This window comes from Polypterus senegalus, chromosome 11 (assembly GCF_016835505.1).
Source record: "Polypterus senegalus isolate Bchr_013 chromosome 11, ASM1683550v1, whole genome shotgun sequence".
NCBI classification, from domain to species: domain Eukaryota; kingdom Metazoa; phylum Chordata; class Cladistia; order Polypteriformes; family Polypteridae; genus Polypterus; species Polypterus senegalus.
Window position 1 is genome coordinate 54,827,515 of NC_053164.1, and position 21,912 is coordinate 54,849,426.

At 37.0% G+C, this 21,912-nt stretch overlaps 1 protein-coding gene across 1 annotated transcript in view; it reads right to left on the minus strand.

Moving 5' to 3' along the window:
• Positions 1–21,912, minus strand: part of LOC120538548 (scavenger receptor cysteine-rich type 1 protein M130-like) — a 103,813-nt gene that overhangs the window by 72,516 nt on the left and 9,385 nt on the right. Inside the window, exons 5-12 of the mRNA XM_039767943.1 lie at positions 16,258–16,326; positions 15,817–16,125; positions 10,586–10,621; positions 10,332–10,463; positions 6,904–7,002; positions 5,155–5,226; positions 4,988–5,068; positions 3,611–3,682 (exon numbers count right to left, since the gene is read on the minus strand). Coding sequence (XP_039623877.1) covers positions 3,611–3,682; positions 4,988–5,068; positions 5,155–5,226; positions 6,904–7,002; positions 10,332–10,463; positions 10,586–10,621; positions 15,817–16,125; positions 16,258–16,326 — 870 coding nt within the window. The remainder of the gene's footprint in view (positions 1–3,610; positions 3,683–4,987; positions 5,069–5,154; positions 5,227–6,903; positions 7,003–10,331; positions 10,464–10,585; positions 10,622–15,816; positions 16,126–16,257; positions 16,327–21,912) is intronic.

Below are 21,912 nucleotides of genomic sequence, written 5' to 3' on the forward strand. Positions count from 1 at the left end.
GAAAAGTTGAATTTGCAAAGATCTCAGTAGCATAAATGGCTGTAAGTAATTAGATAAATTGGTTTTATAAAAATTATATTTAAAAAAATTCCTATTTTTTGTACTTGCAATAACTAGCAATGGATGGGATGCTAGTCCATTACAGATGGGATTCCCAACCTTTTTCATGCCAAGTCCTCCATAAAAGACTTGGCTGAGGAACACTACCCACTCATCACAAAAATGACACATTACCTACGTACTCCTGTAGTAAACTGCTATACACAATTGCTTCATGTTTAAGTGTAATAAATATATATGAAAAACAATGCACATTATAGAAATGTATTTTACAATGCTGACAAAAATGTAGCTATAATTTCTCATGAAAAACACAAAAAAATAAAAATCACCCTAGTGAGAATTCTGGGTTTGATTATTCTTGCAGTTTGTCCTTTCTTGGTAGCAGTTGACTTAGTGACAATTACATGTCCTTCACCACATGTACACACCTTTTTTGATTACTTTTAGTGTGGAAACACCTGCCTCACACAAGTAAGTTTTTGCAAAAGGTATGAGACAGCGGATGTCTTTTTCACTCAATACTGGGTATTCGATTCTCAAAGTTCTCTAAAAATCCTGACAGAAGACAGCAGGCAATTTCATTTTCAAACCTCTGTCATTGGCAGTTTCAATTAATTGCTTCACTGATTTCAAATCAACACTCTCGTTATCTGTTGTTGCTTCAATTGGATTACTTGTCCAATTTAAATGAGGATTGTCCAGCTCTTGGAAGTTGTCACTGAAGTCTCAAAATTGGACATCTTTGGCCGGCAGCAATGTCAGGACTTTTCCAACTGTGTATGGTTCCTTCACATGTTTCTTGGCATCAGCTGGATGTTTTTGTTTAAAATGTCTTTTCATCTCTGGTCAATCATTTGATAGAATTTCTTTTTAAAGAAGGTTTTTGGTAAAATGAACATCTTTTTTCTTTGCCTGCATAAATCCAAATTCCATTTATGATATCTCGTATTACCTGGATTTACATTATGTTTGGAAGATGACTCACTTTTGGAAGATGCACAAGAAGCAGACCAACAACTCGCTTGTTCTTCAATATTTTGCCTTTTTTAAAAAAACTACCCAAAATTTTGTATATTTTTATCCATTTTTGCAAATGCATTTAACTTGCTTTAATCTACACTAATACAGCACAGTGAAATATGTGTTAACTAGGCCTACAGTAGTATACGAGGTGTGGCAGAAAAGTAATGAGACTGATTTTTTATTTACCAAAGTTTTTACTTTTTTCAAACATCAATGTTATCCCCTTCAAAGTAGTTCCCTTGGGCAGCTACACACCGATGGAGACGTTGTTCCCACTGTTGGTAGCAGCTGGAAGTCTTCAACCGTATGGTCTTCAGCATGTCCGTTACACTCTTTTGGATGTTTTCTAAAGTCCAAATGACGTCCTTTGAGGACATTTTTCAGTTTAGGAAAAGGAAAAGTCACACGGACTAAGGTCAGGTGAATAAGGGGGCTGGGGAACCACAGGAATGCCTTTTGAGGTCAAAAATTCTGTTATGGAGAGGGCAGTTTTTCAGCACCATTTTGGCACAGACCTTTCGCATGTGCAAATATTCAGTCAAAATTTGACGAACGGTAAATCTGTTCAAATTTAATTGTTCACTCAACATTCTTAATGTTAAACGACGGTCTGATCTCACAAGAGTGTTCACACGTTCGATGTTTTCGAAGTTGAAGTCCTCCCTGAATGGTGTTCATCTTCAACGTGTTTTCTGCCTTCCAAAAATGATTTGTGCCAGCAAAAAACTTGAGCTTGGGATAAAGAATGTTCCCCATAGGCCTGTTTTAACTTTTCAAACGTCACACTTGCCATTTAATGGCACAACGTTGCTCCAAATTCCGCTGTTCCATTTTGCGTGACGCACAACCAAAAACTCAACTTCGCTATTAGCAGTCACAAAAATCACGTAGTTAACGGAAGGAGTGGAAACTGGCACTGAGCTATGGGAGGGTACTGATACACGTGTTCTATCAAGGACAACAGCGCAGCGTTGCCAAATCACTTGCAGTGTTGCCAGTCTCATTACTTTTCTGCCACACCTCGTATGTCTAATATTTGAAAAACATGTTTATTATTAGGCCTAAGCATCATAGCGGTAAACATATTAATGAAATGTTGTGAGTAAAGTAGAATTGTGATCACATTAGTACTAAAAATACAATTCCAACCAGACAATTGCTTTAGTATTTATAAATAAGAAATGCTGGCATGAAAATTAAGGAAATATGAATTTTTCCTCCACATTTAGTTTTTCTCTAATCTTCCTATGGACCCCTGCAGTATCTTTGAGGACCTCAGGTTTGGGAAACTCGGCAATACAGGATACACTCACATCTACACTTTACAGTTGTGGGAGGGACCACAAGAAAACAAATTAAAATTCTGTTAATTATTTGCTAATGGAGACTGACAAATATGTAGTCACACACACACACAAATAAATCCTTGTGTCCTGACTTAATTGTTTCAAATGGATGTCTCTTTACACAGTTTTGCTTGAGATTAAATTAGTAAACAAAATAACAATAATAAAAATTAGAACATTCCACATTCAAGATTTATATAAAAAATAAGATGTTCATGATCATTACATTATACAATAAAGTATTCAAACTTTAACAGAGTAATATTCAGTTAAAGGCAAAGCTTAGTTCTGACATTCATTTATAGCTAATCTACCCAGAGTATTGTATTGTCTTCAAGTGATAATCTATACTTTCAATGTTTGTGATTACTTTCTGCTTCTTTATAGAGATCTCCCGCTTCATATTGCTATAGTCAATGTCTCTCTTTCCCCTTCAGCTGTTACCAGTACCCTAAGTGTGGCCACATATGACTTTTATCATTAACCCAGTCCTGTCTCTTCTTCTTACAGAAGGTCCATACTGTTTGCTTCTTCCTCACAACCCATGACCATCAACTTGTTCTTCTTTCTAGACTTCACTACTGCAACCCCCTGCTGGCGTAGCTTATAGTAACAGCTACTTCACCTCTTCAACTAATCCAGAGTGCTGCTGCTGTTTCTGCTGGGTTTTTTTCTCTCAGTACTTCTCTGCACTTCTTTGTCCAGTGCTGTCTGAATATTTCTAAAATTGACTTAAAATCTCTACTCCTGAGGTATGACTCCTTTCATTGAATAATTCTTATTCTTGTCTCCAAGTTGCAAAACAAATGTTCCGTGACTGTTAAAAAAGCACCCTGTACATCAGGGTGCTTCTTGAAAATTCAACCCTCAACACCTCTGAATTGTTTAAGGGCTAAATCAACTGAACTGTACTTCTGAAAACTAACAGCAAATCCCAACCCATCAATGCAATTTACTGTTGATGATGTACTTGTTTGTCATCAGGTCCACTGACCAGTTTGAAACTTTTTGTATTCAAAATGAAATGACTATTCTCTATAGCTGGGACTGTACTTTCAACCACTGAAATATATGGATGTATTTTACCTTTCATAAGCTGCCTTGGGTAGCAAACAAATACATGGACAAGTACTATAGTGTAACCTAAATCAAGAAGATAGTCTGGCACACATGCATACCTATTTCGGTGTTTTCTAAAGGATCTTCAACATCATCATAATTGTAAGGCAGCTCATTATTAGATATATTTTCTGTAGAGAGAAGAATGTATTAAAAGTCATATTTTTATTAAAGTAGAGCATAACCAGATCTATCTTGACTGAGTACTTAGGGAATGATTTTATGGAGTGCTTGTTATTTATCTGTCGACTTGTTTAAATTAATTACATACTGTACTTTCAAATTTTTTACTGAAAGAAAATAAGCTTTGTTTATTTCTCTGTGACAAATGTATTTGTCAGCTAGCAAGAGATTGCAAGGGTAAAGTATTCAGCAAAAATGGCATAAGGCAAAGCAAGGACACGCAGAAAGTCTCTAAGACAAAGGCAGGTGTTTGGGCGGCTAGAGGAATGATTGTTTTCTGTGTGTCTCAAACAATAGACTACAAAAAAGAAGGAAAATGACAGCCAGGGTGTAAGCATACAATGCTTTTCCAAGACATTTTGGGGTGGGTGACAATGAGGTGCTGAGGCCATGTTGTCCATCTAACAAAGATCTGAGACTCAGCTCTCTAACAAAAACTAAAGTGTAAAGACTGCAGTGGCACAAGGAGTTATGGGGTTCTTAGTGAGTTTTCTGGTGCCAATGTAAGGCCATCCCTTACATTGAGTGTGGATTCATGAACCATTTGTAGAGAAAACTGAATTTGCAAGAAGGCCAAAGTCATGATAGACAAAGAGAGAGAGAGAAGTGAGAAAATGAGTGCTCTGTACTTTATAAGCGCGTAAGCCTTCCACCAGCTAGACAAAGGCATAAACCTGGATAGGCAGACTAAGAGGTGTGGCTGGATTTTATTTAATGTACTACTTATTTGAATGTTGTTGTTTTCTATAACCATCCATCCCTTTCTTATGCTTTGTTTAATAAAAGCAACACATTTTGGTACACTTGTTTGCTCCTATTACATTATCAATATAATTTCCTTCTTAAACAATCTATCCATTATGTAGTGTAATTGCACACATTTTCAAAAGATTAGTATATTATAAGTTAATACATATTGTTTTACTCTTGTTATTCATTCCTTTTCATATAATCTTTTACAATTTATTTTATGAATATTGGCACACTATTTACAAAGAGGGGTTATTTTCTTTGTTACCCTGTTACGGTATATTTTTAGAAGAATGCAAGTGATTTAACTCCGAAAAATATTAACAAATGAACAAAGAGAATGCATTCCAGCAAAACAAAAAACTTTGCCTTGATTAAATATTGAAAAATAAAATCAAATCATTATCTAATAAGGTTACAGCTAACTATGGTGTATTCTCTAGTGATTTAAACTGAACTCCCTTTACTGTCCTGTGTTCCAATAAGAACATGCTGTGCAGTACCTGCTAGGTCTTCACTTTTTTCTATTGCAGTATCATCATAGTAGCCAGGGCCACCCACCTCCAAAGAAGCCAGTTTCCCACCTGAAATAATCAGACAATGTTTGTTAAATTATTGTTATTTGAGGGAGAAAAACATAAATGTATGAAGTACAATTTCCAGAGTTTACCTAAAACATGGTCTTGGTCATCATCCTCAATGTCCTCATAGTCATATGGTAGCTCATCAGATAGAAAGCTCCCTAAGAATAGGAGGCAAAGTCAGTTTGGGCTCGTTTCATACTGTAAAATACATGCTAGTTTAATATGCACCAAGCACTTCATAATTTAACAAAAAAGCGTTTGTCAATCACATATGTTTCATCCAAAATTGCCTAAAATATACAGTAGGTCCAACCTGTGAACAACATCATCAAGTACCTGCATTGCTAGGTGAAGGACAGCATATCAGGGGTCCATGGGGGATTAGTGAGATGCATGATTTTTTTTTTTTTAAAATAGTGCGCCTCAGATTCTGTGATTGTAAGTTTATGCTAGAGAGATAGGCAATCACTGAATGCTTAATGAGGAAATGTCTTGTAATTATTCACGTGTGTATACATAAAAAGCACAGCTATCTCTCACTAGCACTCAATTGATCATTTAGGGGAGCACCTGCGCTCACGGGGACATATAAAACATCTGAGTAGGTCAGAAAGAAAAAAAAAATGTAGAGAGAAAATATAAAAGGAAATCAAAGAAAGGGGAGTGGGAGAGCAGAATTGGGTCAACCGAGTGTGAAGAGAAAGGAGGCATGGTAAAATGAAGTGAATGGTGTCCTGGGGCTGCTCAGATATCCAGACTTGGTGGGTCCAAGCAGGTACCAAAAGAGATAAATGAAATGAGAGCTGACTTGAGGACCAGGTTCGTCTGTGTCTCAGTCCTGTTAAGTGAGGGTGAGTAGGCAAGATGAAAGAGTGATAGTGAGTGGATGAGATAAGAGAACTGATGCTGATTCTGTTTTTTCTGGTTTTAGCTACTTATTTACTGGATTTATTTATTTTTTTATTCCTTCCATTTTCCTTTTTATGGATAATTATTTATTGAAGAATTTTGAACTGCACACTGCATTTTGAACACTTGTTGTTAAAACACATTTTTGTACCTTTGAACTAGTTGTTGTGTCCTCACTTGCCCTAGACCATCCTCTGTTATGTACTAAATGGGTGATGCCATGGCCGTGGGCTCAGAGCATCACACTAGGTCACATGATTTAGGATAGATCTACAATTAAATCATTCTGGGAAAAAATATTTGTATATCACTTGGATAGTTTTTAACTTAAAATAACTCCTAATGCTTCAACTGTAATATTTGGAGTAATACCAAATGGAGTAAATATGTGCTATAAAAATAGTTGCAATGCCCTATACCACCCTTCATACCCAAAGACGTATAATGCCCAAATGGAAGAGTCCTAACCTACCATCTATAACTTAATATGAAAATGATGTTCTATATTATCTCAAATTGGAAAAATATATTTTTCTTCGCAAGGATCAAGTCTGATTTTTTTTTAGAAATTGGAAATAATTCATCAATGTAATTCTTAAATGCTCTGTGTGTGCTGAACTTGTTGACATCTTTATTTGCTGAGGTAATCCACTCAATATAAAGAAAAATCTTAAACAGAGCTCTGTAGTCTCTCTTTATTGGGTGGCTCATGGACTGTTTTTGAAACATACTGTTGCTCTTTATGTTATTTTCATTTCATTTCATTGGTTTGTGCTTTGACATCATGTTTAATTTCTTAAAGAAATATTTAAAAAGACATAAGATATACATATTGAGTAGATGCCAATACTATTTACCATTACTTATGTCTTTGTACAGTATGTCTACTAAATCTGATTCCTTGTATTCCTTGTGTTCCATCTTACCTTTCCTTGGTGCTCCATAAGTTCCCTGTCTGGCCAATTTGTACTCAATTTCCTCATAGACTGCATTATTGATGGGAAGAAGTTCATCCATGGCCATTCCTGTAAGTGAAAATGAGTACAACTTCACTAGTTTCTGCTGTGCACAATTTGTGCAGAACATTTCAACAAGCTTAGTGATTCAGAAATAATTGTACTTAATAGACTCTCAGTACTCCTATGGCATCTTACCAATGAAAACTGTGCTGTCACATTTATTGGTTTTCTGCCTTTGTCTGAGCTTACTGGGTACACTGCTATAATAGAGGTGTCCAGCGTTAAAGGGTGCAGTTACTGCATGTTAGGTTTTTCAGTTGGATAAACACATTTATCACAATTGCTATGCTTTTGTCATTTGCTTTCTTTATTTTCCTTTTGTATTGTTTTGGAGATCAAAGATCATTATAACATAATAGTCTTCCATGGTGTGGTCACATGCTTGTGATAACTTTTCTAACATGTCAAGTTCCGTGCATGCCTCTTCGACTGGAGAAAAAGCTCAAGGCTTTGAATCTTGATGCCCCCACAATCTTCTGGGTCATGAACTACCAGACCAGCAGACAGCAGTTTGTGGGGCTCAGGCACTGTGTGTCAGAAATGGTGTTGTGTAAAACTGAAGCACCTCAGAGAACTATTCTGTCTCCTTTCCTGTTCATCCTCTACACAACAGACTTTTCAGGACAGTAACAGCACTTGCCATCCACAGAAATTTTCAAATGACTTGTCCATCATACTTGAGGATCCTGTATTAATAATTGAGACGAGTAAGAATACAGGAAGGTTGTGGAGAACTTTGTCTTGTAGCAAAGGGTCAACAACCCAGAACTCAACATCCCAAGACAAAGGAGCTGGTGACTTCCTGCCTACCAAGAAACCCCTGAGACCAGTCACTATTAAGGGGGAGGAGGTGGATATGGTGAAGATTTACTTCCTAAGGAGACTCAGGTCTTTTGATGTATCCATAGTAACCAGTGCGTTGTTCTATGCTGTAGTCTCCAGTGGAAACAACTTGAGCTCAAAAGAATCACAATGCCTGAACAAACTTATCAGAAAAGTCTACTCCATCACAGGGTGAACTCTGGACACTCCATACATGTTGTGGAAACAACTATGGTGGCAAAATTGAATGCCATCATGAAATATCCTCTCCATCCCCCTGAAAAAGGTGCTGTCTTGGAGCACTTTTAGCCAGAGACTCATTCCACCATGGTGTGCTAAGAAACACCTCTGGGGGTCTTTTCTGCCCACTGCTATCAGGCAATTCAATGCTTTCCCCTGATGTATTTGTTAAGTTCATTTTGAAACATCTGCACAATATACATTTATTAATTATTGATTGTTTGAATCATTGATTAAATATTTTTTGTCCTGTAAGTCTGTATCCTTGATTTTTTTATATTTCTGCTGCTGTATGCATTTGAATTTCCCCATTGGATTAGTAAAGTTTATCTAATCTAATCTAATCTGCAGTTAGGTCCATAAGTATTTGGCCAGTCATATAATTTTCATTATTTTGGATCTATATGACACCACAATGGATTTGAAATGAAGTAATCAATACGTGACTGAAGTGTAGGCTTTCAGCATTAATTCAAATGGTTTAACAAAAATATTGTACTGTATGATCTTTTTAGAAGTGTCAGCCATTTTATGCATGGTCTTCCCATTTTCAGGGCTCAAAAGTATTTGAACAAACTAACATTATCATGAATATAATTGTTTTCAGTACTTGGTTGAAAATCCATTTCAGTCAATGACTGACAGAAGTTTGAAACCCATGGCCATCTCAAAGTTCTGGGTTTGCACCCTACTAATGCTTTGCCAGGGCTTAACTGGAGCTGTCTTCAGTTGTTGTTAGATTTTTGGAATTTCTGCCTTCAGTTTTATCTTCTGCAAGTGAAATCCATGTCCAAATGGGTTGAGGTCAGTTGATTACTTGGCCTTTGAAGAATATTCCACTTGCACTTGCATTGAAAAGCACTTACTTTGCTTTCGCAGTATGTTTTGGCTCATTGTCCATCTGTACTGTGAAGTATTGTCCTATCAATTGTACAGCATTTGTTTGAATCTGAGCAGGCAGTATAACCCTGTACATTTCCAAAATTATCTTACAACTTTTGTAAGCAGTTATATCATCAATAATAGTTAGTGACCCATTTCCATTGATAGTTATGCCTGCCCATGCCATAAGACTGCCTCCACTATGTTTCACAGATAATGTGGTATGGTACAGCTCATTAGCCATTCCTTCCCTTCTCCATGCTCTTCTCTATCCATCATTCTGGTATATGTTGATTTTAGCTTAATTTCTCCAAAGAAAATTTTTCCTGTACTGGACTGGCTCTTTAAAAATGTCTCCTGGCAAAGTCTAATCTGTCCTTCCGATGCTTGATGCATACCGGTGGTTGGCACCTTGTGGTAAACCCTCTGTATTTACTTTCATGGAGTCTTCTTTTGATTGTAGACTTTGGCAACGATAGGCCTACCTCCAGCAGAATGTTTGGCTAAATGTTGTAAATTTTTTTTTGTTCACTAAGGAAATATTTCTGTGATCATCCAGCACAGTTGTCTTTCATGGTTGTCCAGGCCTTCTGGTGTTGGCTGAGCTCACCAGTGCATTCCTTCTTTTTAAGAATGTTTCAAATGGTTGATGTAACCATTCCTGGTGTTTCTGCTATCTATTTGAAAGGGTTTGTTGTATTTTCTCTGCCTAATGATGGCTTGTTTTTACATGCAAGGTTAGCTTTTCGGACCTCAATTTAAGAGTTAACAGTGACAGCTTCCAAATGCAAATTCCACACTTGGAATCAACACCAGACCTTGTACCTGCTTAATAGTTACTGAAATCATGAGGGACCTGCTCACATCTGGCTATGGAACAGCTCTCCAAATATCACTGTAAATGGAGGGACCATGTATAAAAATGCCTGTCATTCCTAAACGTCTCGTACAATTTTTTTGTTAAACCCTTTGCATTAATGCTGAAAGCCTACACTTCAGTCATATAATGATTTTGTCATATCAAATCCTGTGTGGTAACATACAGAGCTAAAATTATGAAAATTGTGTGACTGTAATAATCTTATACCCCACCATATACCATTGGTTTTACTGTCGTGCACCATACAACCCTGATCTAGATTAGGTGGCCTTGAAAATATAATGTTATTTTTTATTTCCCTTGCCTTCAAAATTTGTCAGCATTTATCATTACTTTTAGTTAGCTAGCAGGAGTCAAATATCACATAAGGCAGTCAGCTAAATTTGTAAAATTCTTCTTTTTCGTGTTCATCATAAATTAGGTCTCTTAGCAAAATACAATTTAGAATTCTTATAATTTAAATAGAAAGGTGAAAAAAGTGTAAATAAGTGTGTTCTGTTTTTATAGTTACCTTTCTTTAGCGTCCTATTTGTTTGAACCTGCCCAATCAGTATGACAAATATAAGGAAAAGAACAGCTCCAAGTACAATACAGACAATCACAAGAAAGGGCTGCTCTTTGGAAGCCGTGATTTTGGAGACTTCTGTTCAAAAGAGTCAAACAAAAAGAGTTTAAAAAAATTAGCTACTTTCTGCTCTGCTAACAGACATAATTGTAATAAGATAAAGACTAAAACAAAAGTGAATTTACAAATGTGCAGCTGACCTTTTGGTACTGAAGACTTGTTATCCTGTGTAAATCCTAAAAAAAAAAAAAAAAAGTTACTTGAATTATGTGCAGTTAACCTGTAAATAGTGTGCACTAAAAAAAAAAGAGTATTTACAGTATTGGGGAAAGAAGTGTTTTTATTCTAGCAATGTTAATTCATGGTTTATCTGTAGATTCTTACTTTTCACTCTGTGTTCATATGATACTGTCCTGGGGCCTCATCTATAAACAGTGCATAAGTACAAAAATGTTGCATATGCCCATTTCAATGCTCGCTTCGAGATGTAAATAAACTAAAATTGGTGTGAAGCCACATACATTTTCACACCACCATTACCCTGTGTATACACAAGTTTCCAGTCTTTTTTGCAAACTGGCGGCATCCAGTGTCAAAGCAGTGGTACTGTTCCTGTGTGGTTTCGCTTTCTTTTTTAGATTTACATCCCTGACCAGGCTTTATCAAATATGCTGAAATTACCTGAAACTTGTAACAATATAATGGTCGATGGAATGGCCAAACTATTCCAAATACCATAGCCGCTTTAGCGTTGTTACTCTCAGTGCCCCACTTAGAGTATTTTAACCCACTGTATTTGAGTGTAGAATCACAGCTGTACAGGATTTGATCGGAAAACTCTACAGCAGGCTGTGTTGAGAGTGAGGGGATTATTGGAATACATCATCTAGCCCTGGAGAACAATTATAGCACACAAGTCTGCCATGAGCACAGTCTATTTGAGCTTCTCCCATTCGGAAAATGCTTCAGAGCTTTTCCTGCACAAACCACGAGGTTCAGAAACAGTTTCATTCCAAGAGCTATAAACGCACTCAATCAGTCCATCAAGTGCTCCCGGTAGAACCGTTTGTACTTAGAATTACAATTACCTCAGTATAACTTGCACTACAGTTTTAATATTGCGCAAAGTGTGCCACTTTATGAATCATTTGCATCATATGTACATGTATATTGTACTTATGCTTTCATATTTTATATTTTTCATTGTTTTTTATAGTATTATTATTATCATTATTATTGTTATTTTATTATTTTATAGGAAAATAAACTTATGAAGGATTTGCATATTGTACCATACAATAACAATAAAGAAATTCAATTCAATTCAATAGAAGAGAGCACGTATTTACAGATGATGATGACTGGCTTCTAAGTCGATTTAGAGTTCCAAGAGCTATCTTCTTGGAGCTCTTGGTATCATTTTTAAGATGAAATTAATTAAAGTATGTATATTACATTATGCAGATACATTTTTAACTTCATTTAAATAATGTATACTGTTAATTATCGTGTGGGCACGGTGGCACAGAGGTAACGATGAGCTGGCACCCCATCCAGGGATTGGTCCTGCCTCGCATTGTATGCTTGCTGGGACTGGCACAAACCTGGATGGGTAGATGGATGGAATAATTAAACATGTACTGTGAAGATATTTCGATGTTCCTTAAAAGTTTTGAAGAAGATGGTCTGAAATGTAGAGCTTATTGTGTGGCGATTGGTTACATGGCAAAAGAAATGGAAGGACAGGAATTAAATCTTACTCAGTAGATTATGTAAAATATAACATCACAAAATATAATACAGTAGGTAGTAATGTGCTAAACATCAAAGTTGCCTTTCAAATACAGTTTCATGAGATTGCCGTCAAAATTTGTTTGGCATGCAATTTTGCAATCACTAAACTCACTAAAAATAATGTTTTGGAGATTAGAAAGAAAGAAACCTTGCTCCCTAAGGGTTTGGCAAAACAGGACTCTCCTTTTGGACCTGTGATTTGTACATTACTATCAATGACTTGATAATTATACTCTTCACCTTTTCTCCTGGCACTCTAAAAAGTTCCTTATAGTTGCTCTCTCACTGTAAAAACCGACACCATGAATTCAACGGATGGTGATATTGCATTCTTTGAATAAACTGATAAAAATTCGGCAAACAGGAATCATGGGGAAATGTTTAGGCATAATCATTATACTTCAATTTCATTTCATTTTGTGATTATATTAGGCTATTATTTCATGGTCCTCAATAAAGTCTATATTGTTATATGTTATGGAGCTTCATATTAAAATTTGATCCTGTCACCATAACTATGAACTAGCTGGCAGGCTCACAGTCTAAATACAGACCTACCATAAGCTTGATTATGCTGCATTTTGAAAAACTTATTTTTCACTAATGTAATACAGATTTTCTCTGAATTTACTGTATTAATCTTCTTTATTTATTTATCTGGTTTGTACAATGCTATATACTGTACACCCTGCCATTCTATCTTAAACTCTGTAAAGTGCCTTTAGCATGGGAAAGGCACTATATTAATAAAATGTATTATTATTATTATTATTATTTGATCCTTTTAGAAATTGTAAAATGAAAAAATAGAAAGCTTGCCAATGCAACCCAGTTTTTATAAATGCATATTTTCTAAGAAAGACATAGGACAGATCTTTGAGCACTGGCCAGCGTGAGCTGACCAATTTTCAGACATAATGAATTGTAAATAAGTTAGAGTCAGCATCAATAAATTTTTGTTAAGTTTGCAGACTTGTAAAATTCAAACTTAAACAGTCAAAAAAAATCAAGAGTCAAAAAATGAAATTGAAACACTTTTACCATAACCAAAATGTGAATGCTTATAGCAATATGTAGAATCAGCAAATACTTTATATATTCTTCAACTCATTTTTCCTATCGTAACTTTTTTAGCTTTGCTCAAGGATTGCCCTCCAATACGGTGCCTGGGCAATATTTAAAAATCAAGAAAAAGAACACCAGCATCATTTACTGATATGTGGCTTTGAAATGTGCCCTTGCCATTTTTGATTATTGGATGTGGGAAGCATCAGGGTGGAGATGTCAACCACATAATGAGAAATTAAAAACTTTTAAAATGAAGATACTTTTCTCAGTTTTTAAAGATAGTATAAAAATAAGGTACTGGATATTTACAGTATATAATGCTTAAGGGTCACAAACATTTTTGTATTTTTGCTTTGTAATGTTAAAAATACCACCTTGACCAAAGTGCCGCCTGAGACGATCCCCTTGTTCACCAACCCTGACACAGCAACATATTTTTCTAAGGTTTTTAATTTTAGCATCTTCTGTTCACTGCTCCTTAGGAGAAAGGATTGCCCATTAGTCTTTTATGGTTAAATTCAGATTTTACTAGTTCCAAAAAACTGTAGACCAAATTTATTTCCTTCAGAAACACTGTATTATATTTTATTAGGTTTTCCTTCGTCTGCTGTTTTTTATAGCTCTCTTACCTTTGTTTTCTTTACTTTATATTTTGTTGTGTATTTTCCTCTGGTCCCTTGCTCTCCTGGTTAGTTCTTTGTTTGAAGGAACAGAGGATTGTGTTAAATTTTAACTCTCAGGTGATGTGGTCACTGCATTTTGCATCTTGGATTTTGGATTACTTATTTTATTATTACTGCCTTTCTATCTTTCCTACTTTTTTCAGTTCTTTTGTTTCTTTTTAGCCTGCTACTTTGTAAGTATATTCTTTTTATTTTCTGGTTTAGTTAGTTAATTGAACTATTTAGTTTCTTAATTTCTTTTTTTTGTTCTTTGGCTTTGTTTTTTGCTTTGAGGTCTATTATTACTTAGTTTCTTTATTCCTTAATGCATGATTATGATTTTTTTTTGTGAATTTTCAATTCTTAATTAGTTTAACATGGAGAGTGGGGCCGATTTTTCTTTATCTTTTAGGAATTAACTTTATCTGTTTTTTTTCTTATTCTGTTCACATCTATCTCACATTTTTTTAAGGACACCTCTGTTACTCTACATTTAAACAAATGTGTAATTTTGTAGACAAATAATACATTGTTTTTTACTTTTCAGTTACTGTATGTATTTGTATGTGTATGTGTTTCAGTGCTATGAGACTATCCTATATATATACTGTATATACATACTGTATATATATATATTGTAAACTGTGCTATATAGCGCCCGACCCGGCACAGACTTAAGCAGAGGCACGTGTAAAATAAACAGGCTTTTTATTTTTCTCTTCAGCCGTGGGGCACATCTTCCCCGTGTCCCACAGTCCCAAAAGCACAAAACACCGTCTAAACAACCCTTCCTGGCACCACCACTTCCCCCAGGCAACCTCGTCCTCTTCCTCCCGATTCTGGCCTCGAATGAAGGGAGGATGGCCCGTTTTATAGCCCACTCGGAAGTGTTCCAGGTGCATGACCGGTTGGCCCTGATTGCACCTCTGGGTGGGGCTGATAACTCGTCCAACCGGGTTGTTGGCTCTCGGCAGCACCCCCTATCGGCCAACCCATCTCCCAACCAGGCTGTGGAGGAATCCATGTCCCATGGAGCCACGTGGGAGATGGGGAAACGAATAACGGCCGGGGAGGCTGCCACCAAGCGTCCCGGGAGGTATTGAGCTGTCCATGGTGGCTCCCCCGGAACATATGCAGCAGGGGCATCCCGGCCGGGCATGGGACCTGACTGTCCGTCACAGTATATATATATATATATATATATATTGATAGACAGCCGGCAGCTCAATTCGGCCGGAGCGTCCCAGAACTAGAAGAGTGGAGAAGGGCAGCCTTTCCAGGAAACTGCCTCCCCCAGGACGCTAGGTGGCAGCTCCCATGGACAGTAGCTGTACCCCGGATTCCCTCAGGGCATTGTGGGACATGGAGTCCATTTTCTCAGCCCTGTTGGATGCTGTGGGTGCTGCCAGAGTAGAGCTCATAAAGGACCTGGGGACTCCTACTTTTCTTACAACCCGGAAGTGCTTCGAGTCACGAGAACAGAAGCCCACAGTACTTTCAGGCACCTTGAGGAATGATGATGAGGTGTTTGACTCGGAAGAGGAGGAGGAGCAATTCTAGGTCCAGGAATATAAAAAGGACTGTTCGAGACCCAGCAAGCTGAGCTGGAGTTGGGAGGGTGTGTAACAGAGCTGCTGGGAGTGAAGGATTGGATTATTTGTATTGTAATTATTGATTATTAATATTAGTAAATTGTGGCGAGTATGGTCCTTTGTGCACTTCATTGAAGAAAAGCATTAAAAATTATACTTGGTGCTTTTACACGTGTGCCTTGGACGTCTGTCTGTTGGGTTACACGGGGCAACAGCGACCCCTAGTGTCCACAATCCATATTTATATTTGAAAAAAATTGATATGAATAAAAATATACACCACATTCTTTATCCTAATTTGTAATTCCTAATTACCTGTGCAGTTTACTCCTGCATCCTCCTTGTGCTCACAGTCATTCTTTCCTAGTGGTTCATGTTGGCAGTCCCACAGGTGGGCCTCAGTGCCCCTGCACTTCACTTTGTTTAGCCAGATGACACCACTTCCTCCACCAAATTCCAGTTTTGCACTCACTGCTTCCCCACAGAGAAGTTGTCGGCAGACCACCTGCACATCTTTCAGGTCCCAGTCATCATCACACACTGTGCCCCATGTATCTCCATACTTTATTTCTACTCGCCCTGAACAGTTATTAGTTGCTCCAACCAGTCTTAAATCTGTTGGCTCTGTAAGACAAACCAAGGGTTTATTAATTTCTTTAATTTAATTTTGATTAAATCTTAGAAAATAGCTACAGAACCAAGTGTTTATTAATTTCTTGAATTTAACTTAGATTAAATAGCTAAGTGTGAGCTCACCTGAGCAGTGCTCCTGAGCAATGTCCTCTGAACAGGGCTTTGGGGTGTTGGTGTTGAATTTCATAACTCCTGGCAAACAATAAATCGAACAACCAGACATATTATATGCTTATGAAGTTGAGAAAGAGTTAGGTCTACAGTGTATGAAAAATAAATTCAAACTTGGGCATTTTGAGAAATATGATTTATAATGAGTGTGTTATAGCAGTCCTGTCATCTTTTTAAACTCTTCATATGTATCAAGGCATTTCTAGTTAGACTGACTGTGTAATTACAATAATAAAATAGAGTCATGTCTGAACTCTCATTTGGAATGAATTTAGAATGTTTAAAGAATATGGTATCATTCAGGTAGTGCAGAAATGGCTAATGACAGAGTTCTCAGGCAGACCGTGGTTATCTCAGCTGCTTAAAAAAAGGAACAAAAAACAACAACAATTACCCTTTCTTATTTTTGAGACAATTTTAAACTACTGGTAATATAGAAGTCAGTAAAAATAATCAATTATCAGTGATCAGTATTTATGTTAATGTGAGTTAAAAGGCATTTTAGGTTGATTAACCTCCTTAGCATTACATTAGCCCCTAGAAAAACATTTTCAGCAATAAAAAATGGTATTATGTGTAACAGAAGTATGTAAAAGCATCAACATAAATACAGTACAAAAAGTATGTCTAATGTCCACTGCTTTACTGATGCAGGTTTAGTGCGCATCCTTTGTGTGATATGTTTTGAGACAGTCACCAACACACAGCCTGATATTGCAATTCGGACAGTAGAGGTGTGTTTATTTGCTCAGTTTTCTTATGATATTTTTTCTGTTGCTTAAACATGAGAGGGAACATGCCTGAACTGCACAACTGACAATCCTTTTGTGTTATTGTGTGCTATCACAGCTCAAGGCTTTGTGACTTCCACAATGCCTATGACACAAACAACAATTCCTTCATTGTGAACAGTGCTTAGGGCTCCAACATCTTTGTTGTCCTTCTACTTAACACTAGAATTACCAGAGCCTACGAAAAAACTCGTAATTCCGTCCCACCTTAAATTGCTTCTTAAATCCCTTCACACCTCTCCGCCAGCGCCCTTTGTCTTCTAAATGTGCTGATAAATAGAAGCTTGGAGCAGCCGGCTATTCCATCCCCCCACCAATTTAGAACTTGCACGAACTTCTCCCTGCTCATGCCTTGATTGAGTATCTGGGAGTGAAGTGGAGTTTTAGAGTGGAAATAATAGATCGTTGTTTGGAACACACGCATTTCATGTCTGTTCCGTTTCTACAGTAATCTGTGTAAACACATTGTTAAAACAGAAACGTTTTTTATATTCTAGTAGTAGATGACAAAATGTAGGCATAAACTATATGATGTATGAAGCCTGAAGTCCAAATAGCAAAGAAACATTTTCATAAAAGGTTCAAATATAACACAACAATTACGCTTTTATTCAAAAATAACTACAGAAACAAAAAGCCGCTTTAACATGCGACATTGACAGCAGTTTATTATAACTGCCTCTGTGGTGCAATGGGATCAGTTCTCGCCTTGGAATCAAAAGGTCACAAGTTCGATCCGGCACTACTCCGTTTTGAGAAGTAAACTGCTCTTAGTCTTACTATTTTAGAATAAAAGTATACAGTACATTTGATTTCAGTCTGTAACAGCCGGTGCAATTTATGATCCTTGTAAAGATTAGCTTTTTTTTTAATACACTTTTCATTCTCTCAGTCGCGTTCAGAATCAATCCATACAGCCCCATATGACACGGCTGTTTTCACTAAAGACGCGCTATAGCTCTGCAGTGTACCACGATGCATACTAACGCCCCAACTGGGTTCTGACACACAAACGCTGGCGAAGCTGCCTTCTTCGTATCTCACCGTCACTTGATTTTCTTTTTATTCAGTTTTATTGAGTGTTCCTGCCATTCCCCGCATGCTGCTGTATGCTGTTTCTTTTGTACTCCAGGACATGCAGAGGAAAGAATGGTAAAGAGCAGTAACTTCGGCGCTATATGCAATAATCAGACACTCCCCATCTGCCCGTGTCGCTCAAACACAGAAACATATATTGGTGTAAAAGTATAACAAAAGTGCACTTTTATTCAATTGCACTTTTTCCATCGCCTTTTCCTGTAAGAAGCAATGTACACACTTCTCTCTATGCTGTGGTTTCTATTACACACCTGAAAGAAAGAGACAATACATGTGAAAATATCATCGCACTAATGCAATATTATTTGAAAACGAACAGCGTCAGATCGGGTGTGAATTTATGCATTATTGAATATCATGACTTGCTGCTACTCTCATTCTGCCACAACAGACTGTTGATTTTCTGTTTTTTCTAAGACCATCGTCAAGATGTTTTGGTGATTTGAGCAGACCAACATGACCAAGACCTTCACCTTTCTTTATTTTCAGGTTAGCTGGTCATTTGGTGGCTTGTTTTGTGTCTTATTGTTTGGCTGCTCATTAAGGAAAAAGAAACCACTAAGGGGTCTGAGTCATGTCAATTAAAACTAAGGCAAATCTAGTTAATCAGTAGCAAAAATGGCTGACTAATTAAGAAGATGGTTAGAATGAAAACCTGCAGCCATTGTGGTCCACCAGGACCGGAGTTGGACACCCCTGCCTTAGAGTGACAAAACACATAGAAACAGTAATGATTTTTTTGGTGAATAATGTTATTTCATCTACAAGATAGCAGCAGAATAATGTTCCCAGCATTTATCAGGCACAATACTATAAAGCGGATGATTAAACACCACCCAGAGTCTGACTCTGAAACAACTGTATTTACATAGAATTCTGAGCCTGAGTTACACTTGTGGTTAGTGCCAAGGTGGTTAAAAGAGGAAGTGACATGTCTGAAAATATGTTTATGTTATCAATTAATCTATCAAAGCATATTTTAAAAAGTGTTAATATTAAACTAACTAATATTAAAATATTTTAATGAGCTGTTAATGTATGGTTCTACTCTTATTCATAAGTTATTAATGACAAAGATGCTTTAAAGCTAAGATGTTACTATCAGTTTCACCCTGTGACCAGCAGAGGGCAGCCAAAAGCAGACATAACCCATTCCCCCCACCCTACATAACAATAAACCAGTGAGTTCTAGATAAAAAAGGAGATTTAGTAACAAATACACAAGGAAAGCTAAACAATGAATTTGAGATCATTTCTATCACGTGGGGTTGCTGGTTCACTTACCCACAAACAAAGAGAAAACTGTGCTCCTTCTTCACATACTGTGCCTTCTTCTAGAATAACTCTGACTTTTGTTTCTCCTGCCAGTTTCCCTCTCAGTTCACTCTTGACTCTAAGCTTGTTAGCACACTGAGCAGTATGAGCTTTTAAACCCTCATTCTGGAACTGTTTCCTGATTGGCTTCTTGAACAACTTCCAGGGTCAGGAATGCCCTCTGGAAATCATGGGGCCACTCTCATAGAACTGGGTAAGAAAAACCCAGAAAAGACGAATCAATCATTTTTTGGACTAAAGGAACAGGCATAAAAAATCTAATTGAAAAATATTATAACAGTTTGTTTATATGAAGAAACAGTGCAGTATTTGCCCTTAACATTTTTTCAAGTGTCCTTCTTTTCTTTTTGAAGAAATTTATTTTTAAGTAACATTACTTCCATCATTTCATCTCTTAATTTCCGTTTGCTTAACACTATAATTGCCAAAGCTTACAAGAAAATTTGTAAATTCGTCCCACCTTAAATCCATTTGCACGTCTCCATTCAGCATCTTTTGTCTTGTAAAGGTGTTGATAAGCCCAAGCAGCAAGCAGCCTGCTATTCCATTTCCCCCCCCACACCGCCAGAGAAACTGCAAAAACTTCTCCCAACAGAAGGCTTGTTTATCAGTGAGTCAGGCTACCTAGGCTAATAAAATATATCATTATTCGGAACACATGCATTTCACATGTGTTTTGTGTCTACAAAGATCTTTGTAAGTGTAGGATGACAGGAAATGTTGAACACGTACCTAAAAGACAAACTTTTTCCATGTTTTAGTACTAACAACAAAATGCAGACATGAAGTGTATAAATTGTGACTGAAGTCCAAATATCAAATAAGCACTTTCACAAAAGATACAAGTATAACAGAACAAATGCGCTTTTTCACCCACAAGACATTAACCGAAGGAAAAGAAATCAGGTTAGTGTTGCTGGTTATCCTGACTTCTTGGTTGGCGTACAGCGGTTAGAGCGGATGACTCCTATTGAGGAGGTCCTGGGTTCGAGCCTTAATGTGTCCCAAAATAAATGTTTTGAGTAGTGAGCTGTTCTTATTTTTACTATTATACAATGAAAGCATACATTTGATTTGAGTCTGTAACAGCCAGTGTAAATGTATGGTACTTGTAAAGGTTAGCGTTTTTTTTTATTCACATTTTTTCTCTCAGTCGCGTTCATGCTCGCCCTGATCTGACACTGCTGTTTTCAAATAAAGATGTGCTATAACAGAGGTAAACTCAGATTGGAGAAAGAGAACAGAAGCCCTCCTCGCAAGAAACGTCCACCCATATATAAGAACAACGCAGCTGCACCAGGCGTAAAGGCGCCAATCACCTGTCCTACAAAGAAACAGCAGAGCTTACAGAGCTCACCAATGTATCGTGCAAACTCCTATTTGCAATTATGTTTTGTGATGGTCTTTACATAAGAAGCATTTATATGTTACTTATATAAAAGCCTGATCGAATGTTACCTATCTTGATTTATTTACAATTTTTCAACAGTGTAAAGTCACAAGTAGACTGCAGCACTTTCTTTGTTTGATCGACAAGGGCATGCTCACAAATTACACGTGTAATGCCACAAAAAATACCTGCAGACACTTTAGTAAGCAAGCAATGGTACAAGAATGCAGTCAGACTTCTTTTCTGGGCACATACATCGTCCAGATCTAAACACTAGCGTGGAAGAGTACTGAAGAGTCTATAGCTGCAGGTGGAAGCTGCTGTACTTTGTATATAAAAGCCAGATCGAATGCTATTTACCTATTTATCCTGATTTATTTACTTACTTCCTACAGCGTAAAGTCACAAGTAGACTGCAGAGCTTCCCGTGTACATATACAAAGTACAGTGATGGCAAAAGTGCAACGTGCCTTCTTGCTCTGATGTAGAACCGTCGTCACCATCTGAGTTCACCTCTGTTATAGCGCGTCTTTATGTGAAAACAGCAGTGTCAGATGGGGACAGGGGGGTGGGATCATGAATGCGACTGAGAGAATAAAACTGAATAAAAAAAAAACAAAGCTAACCTTTACAAGTATCATAAATTTACACAGGCTGTTGCAAACTCAGATCAAATGTATGTTTTTATTCTAAGATAGTAAGAATAAGAGCAGCACACTTCTCAAAACGGAGTCACCCAGGGTCGAACCCATGAAGTTTGGATTACCAATCAACAGTTGATACTGTTGCGCCACCAAAACGATCATTATCAAAGGGATGTGAATGTTTTTCAGCAGTTATATTCTTGAATAGAAGCACACTTGTTCTGTTATATTTGTACCTTTTGTAAAAAGTGTTTATTTGATATTTGGACTTCAGGCTTCATACATTAAACACGTCGTCTACATTTTGTCAGTTATTACTAAAACATGAAAAACGTTTCTGTTTTAACAA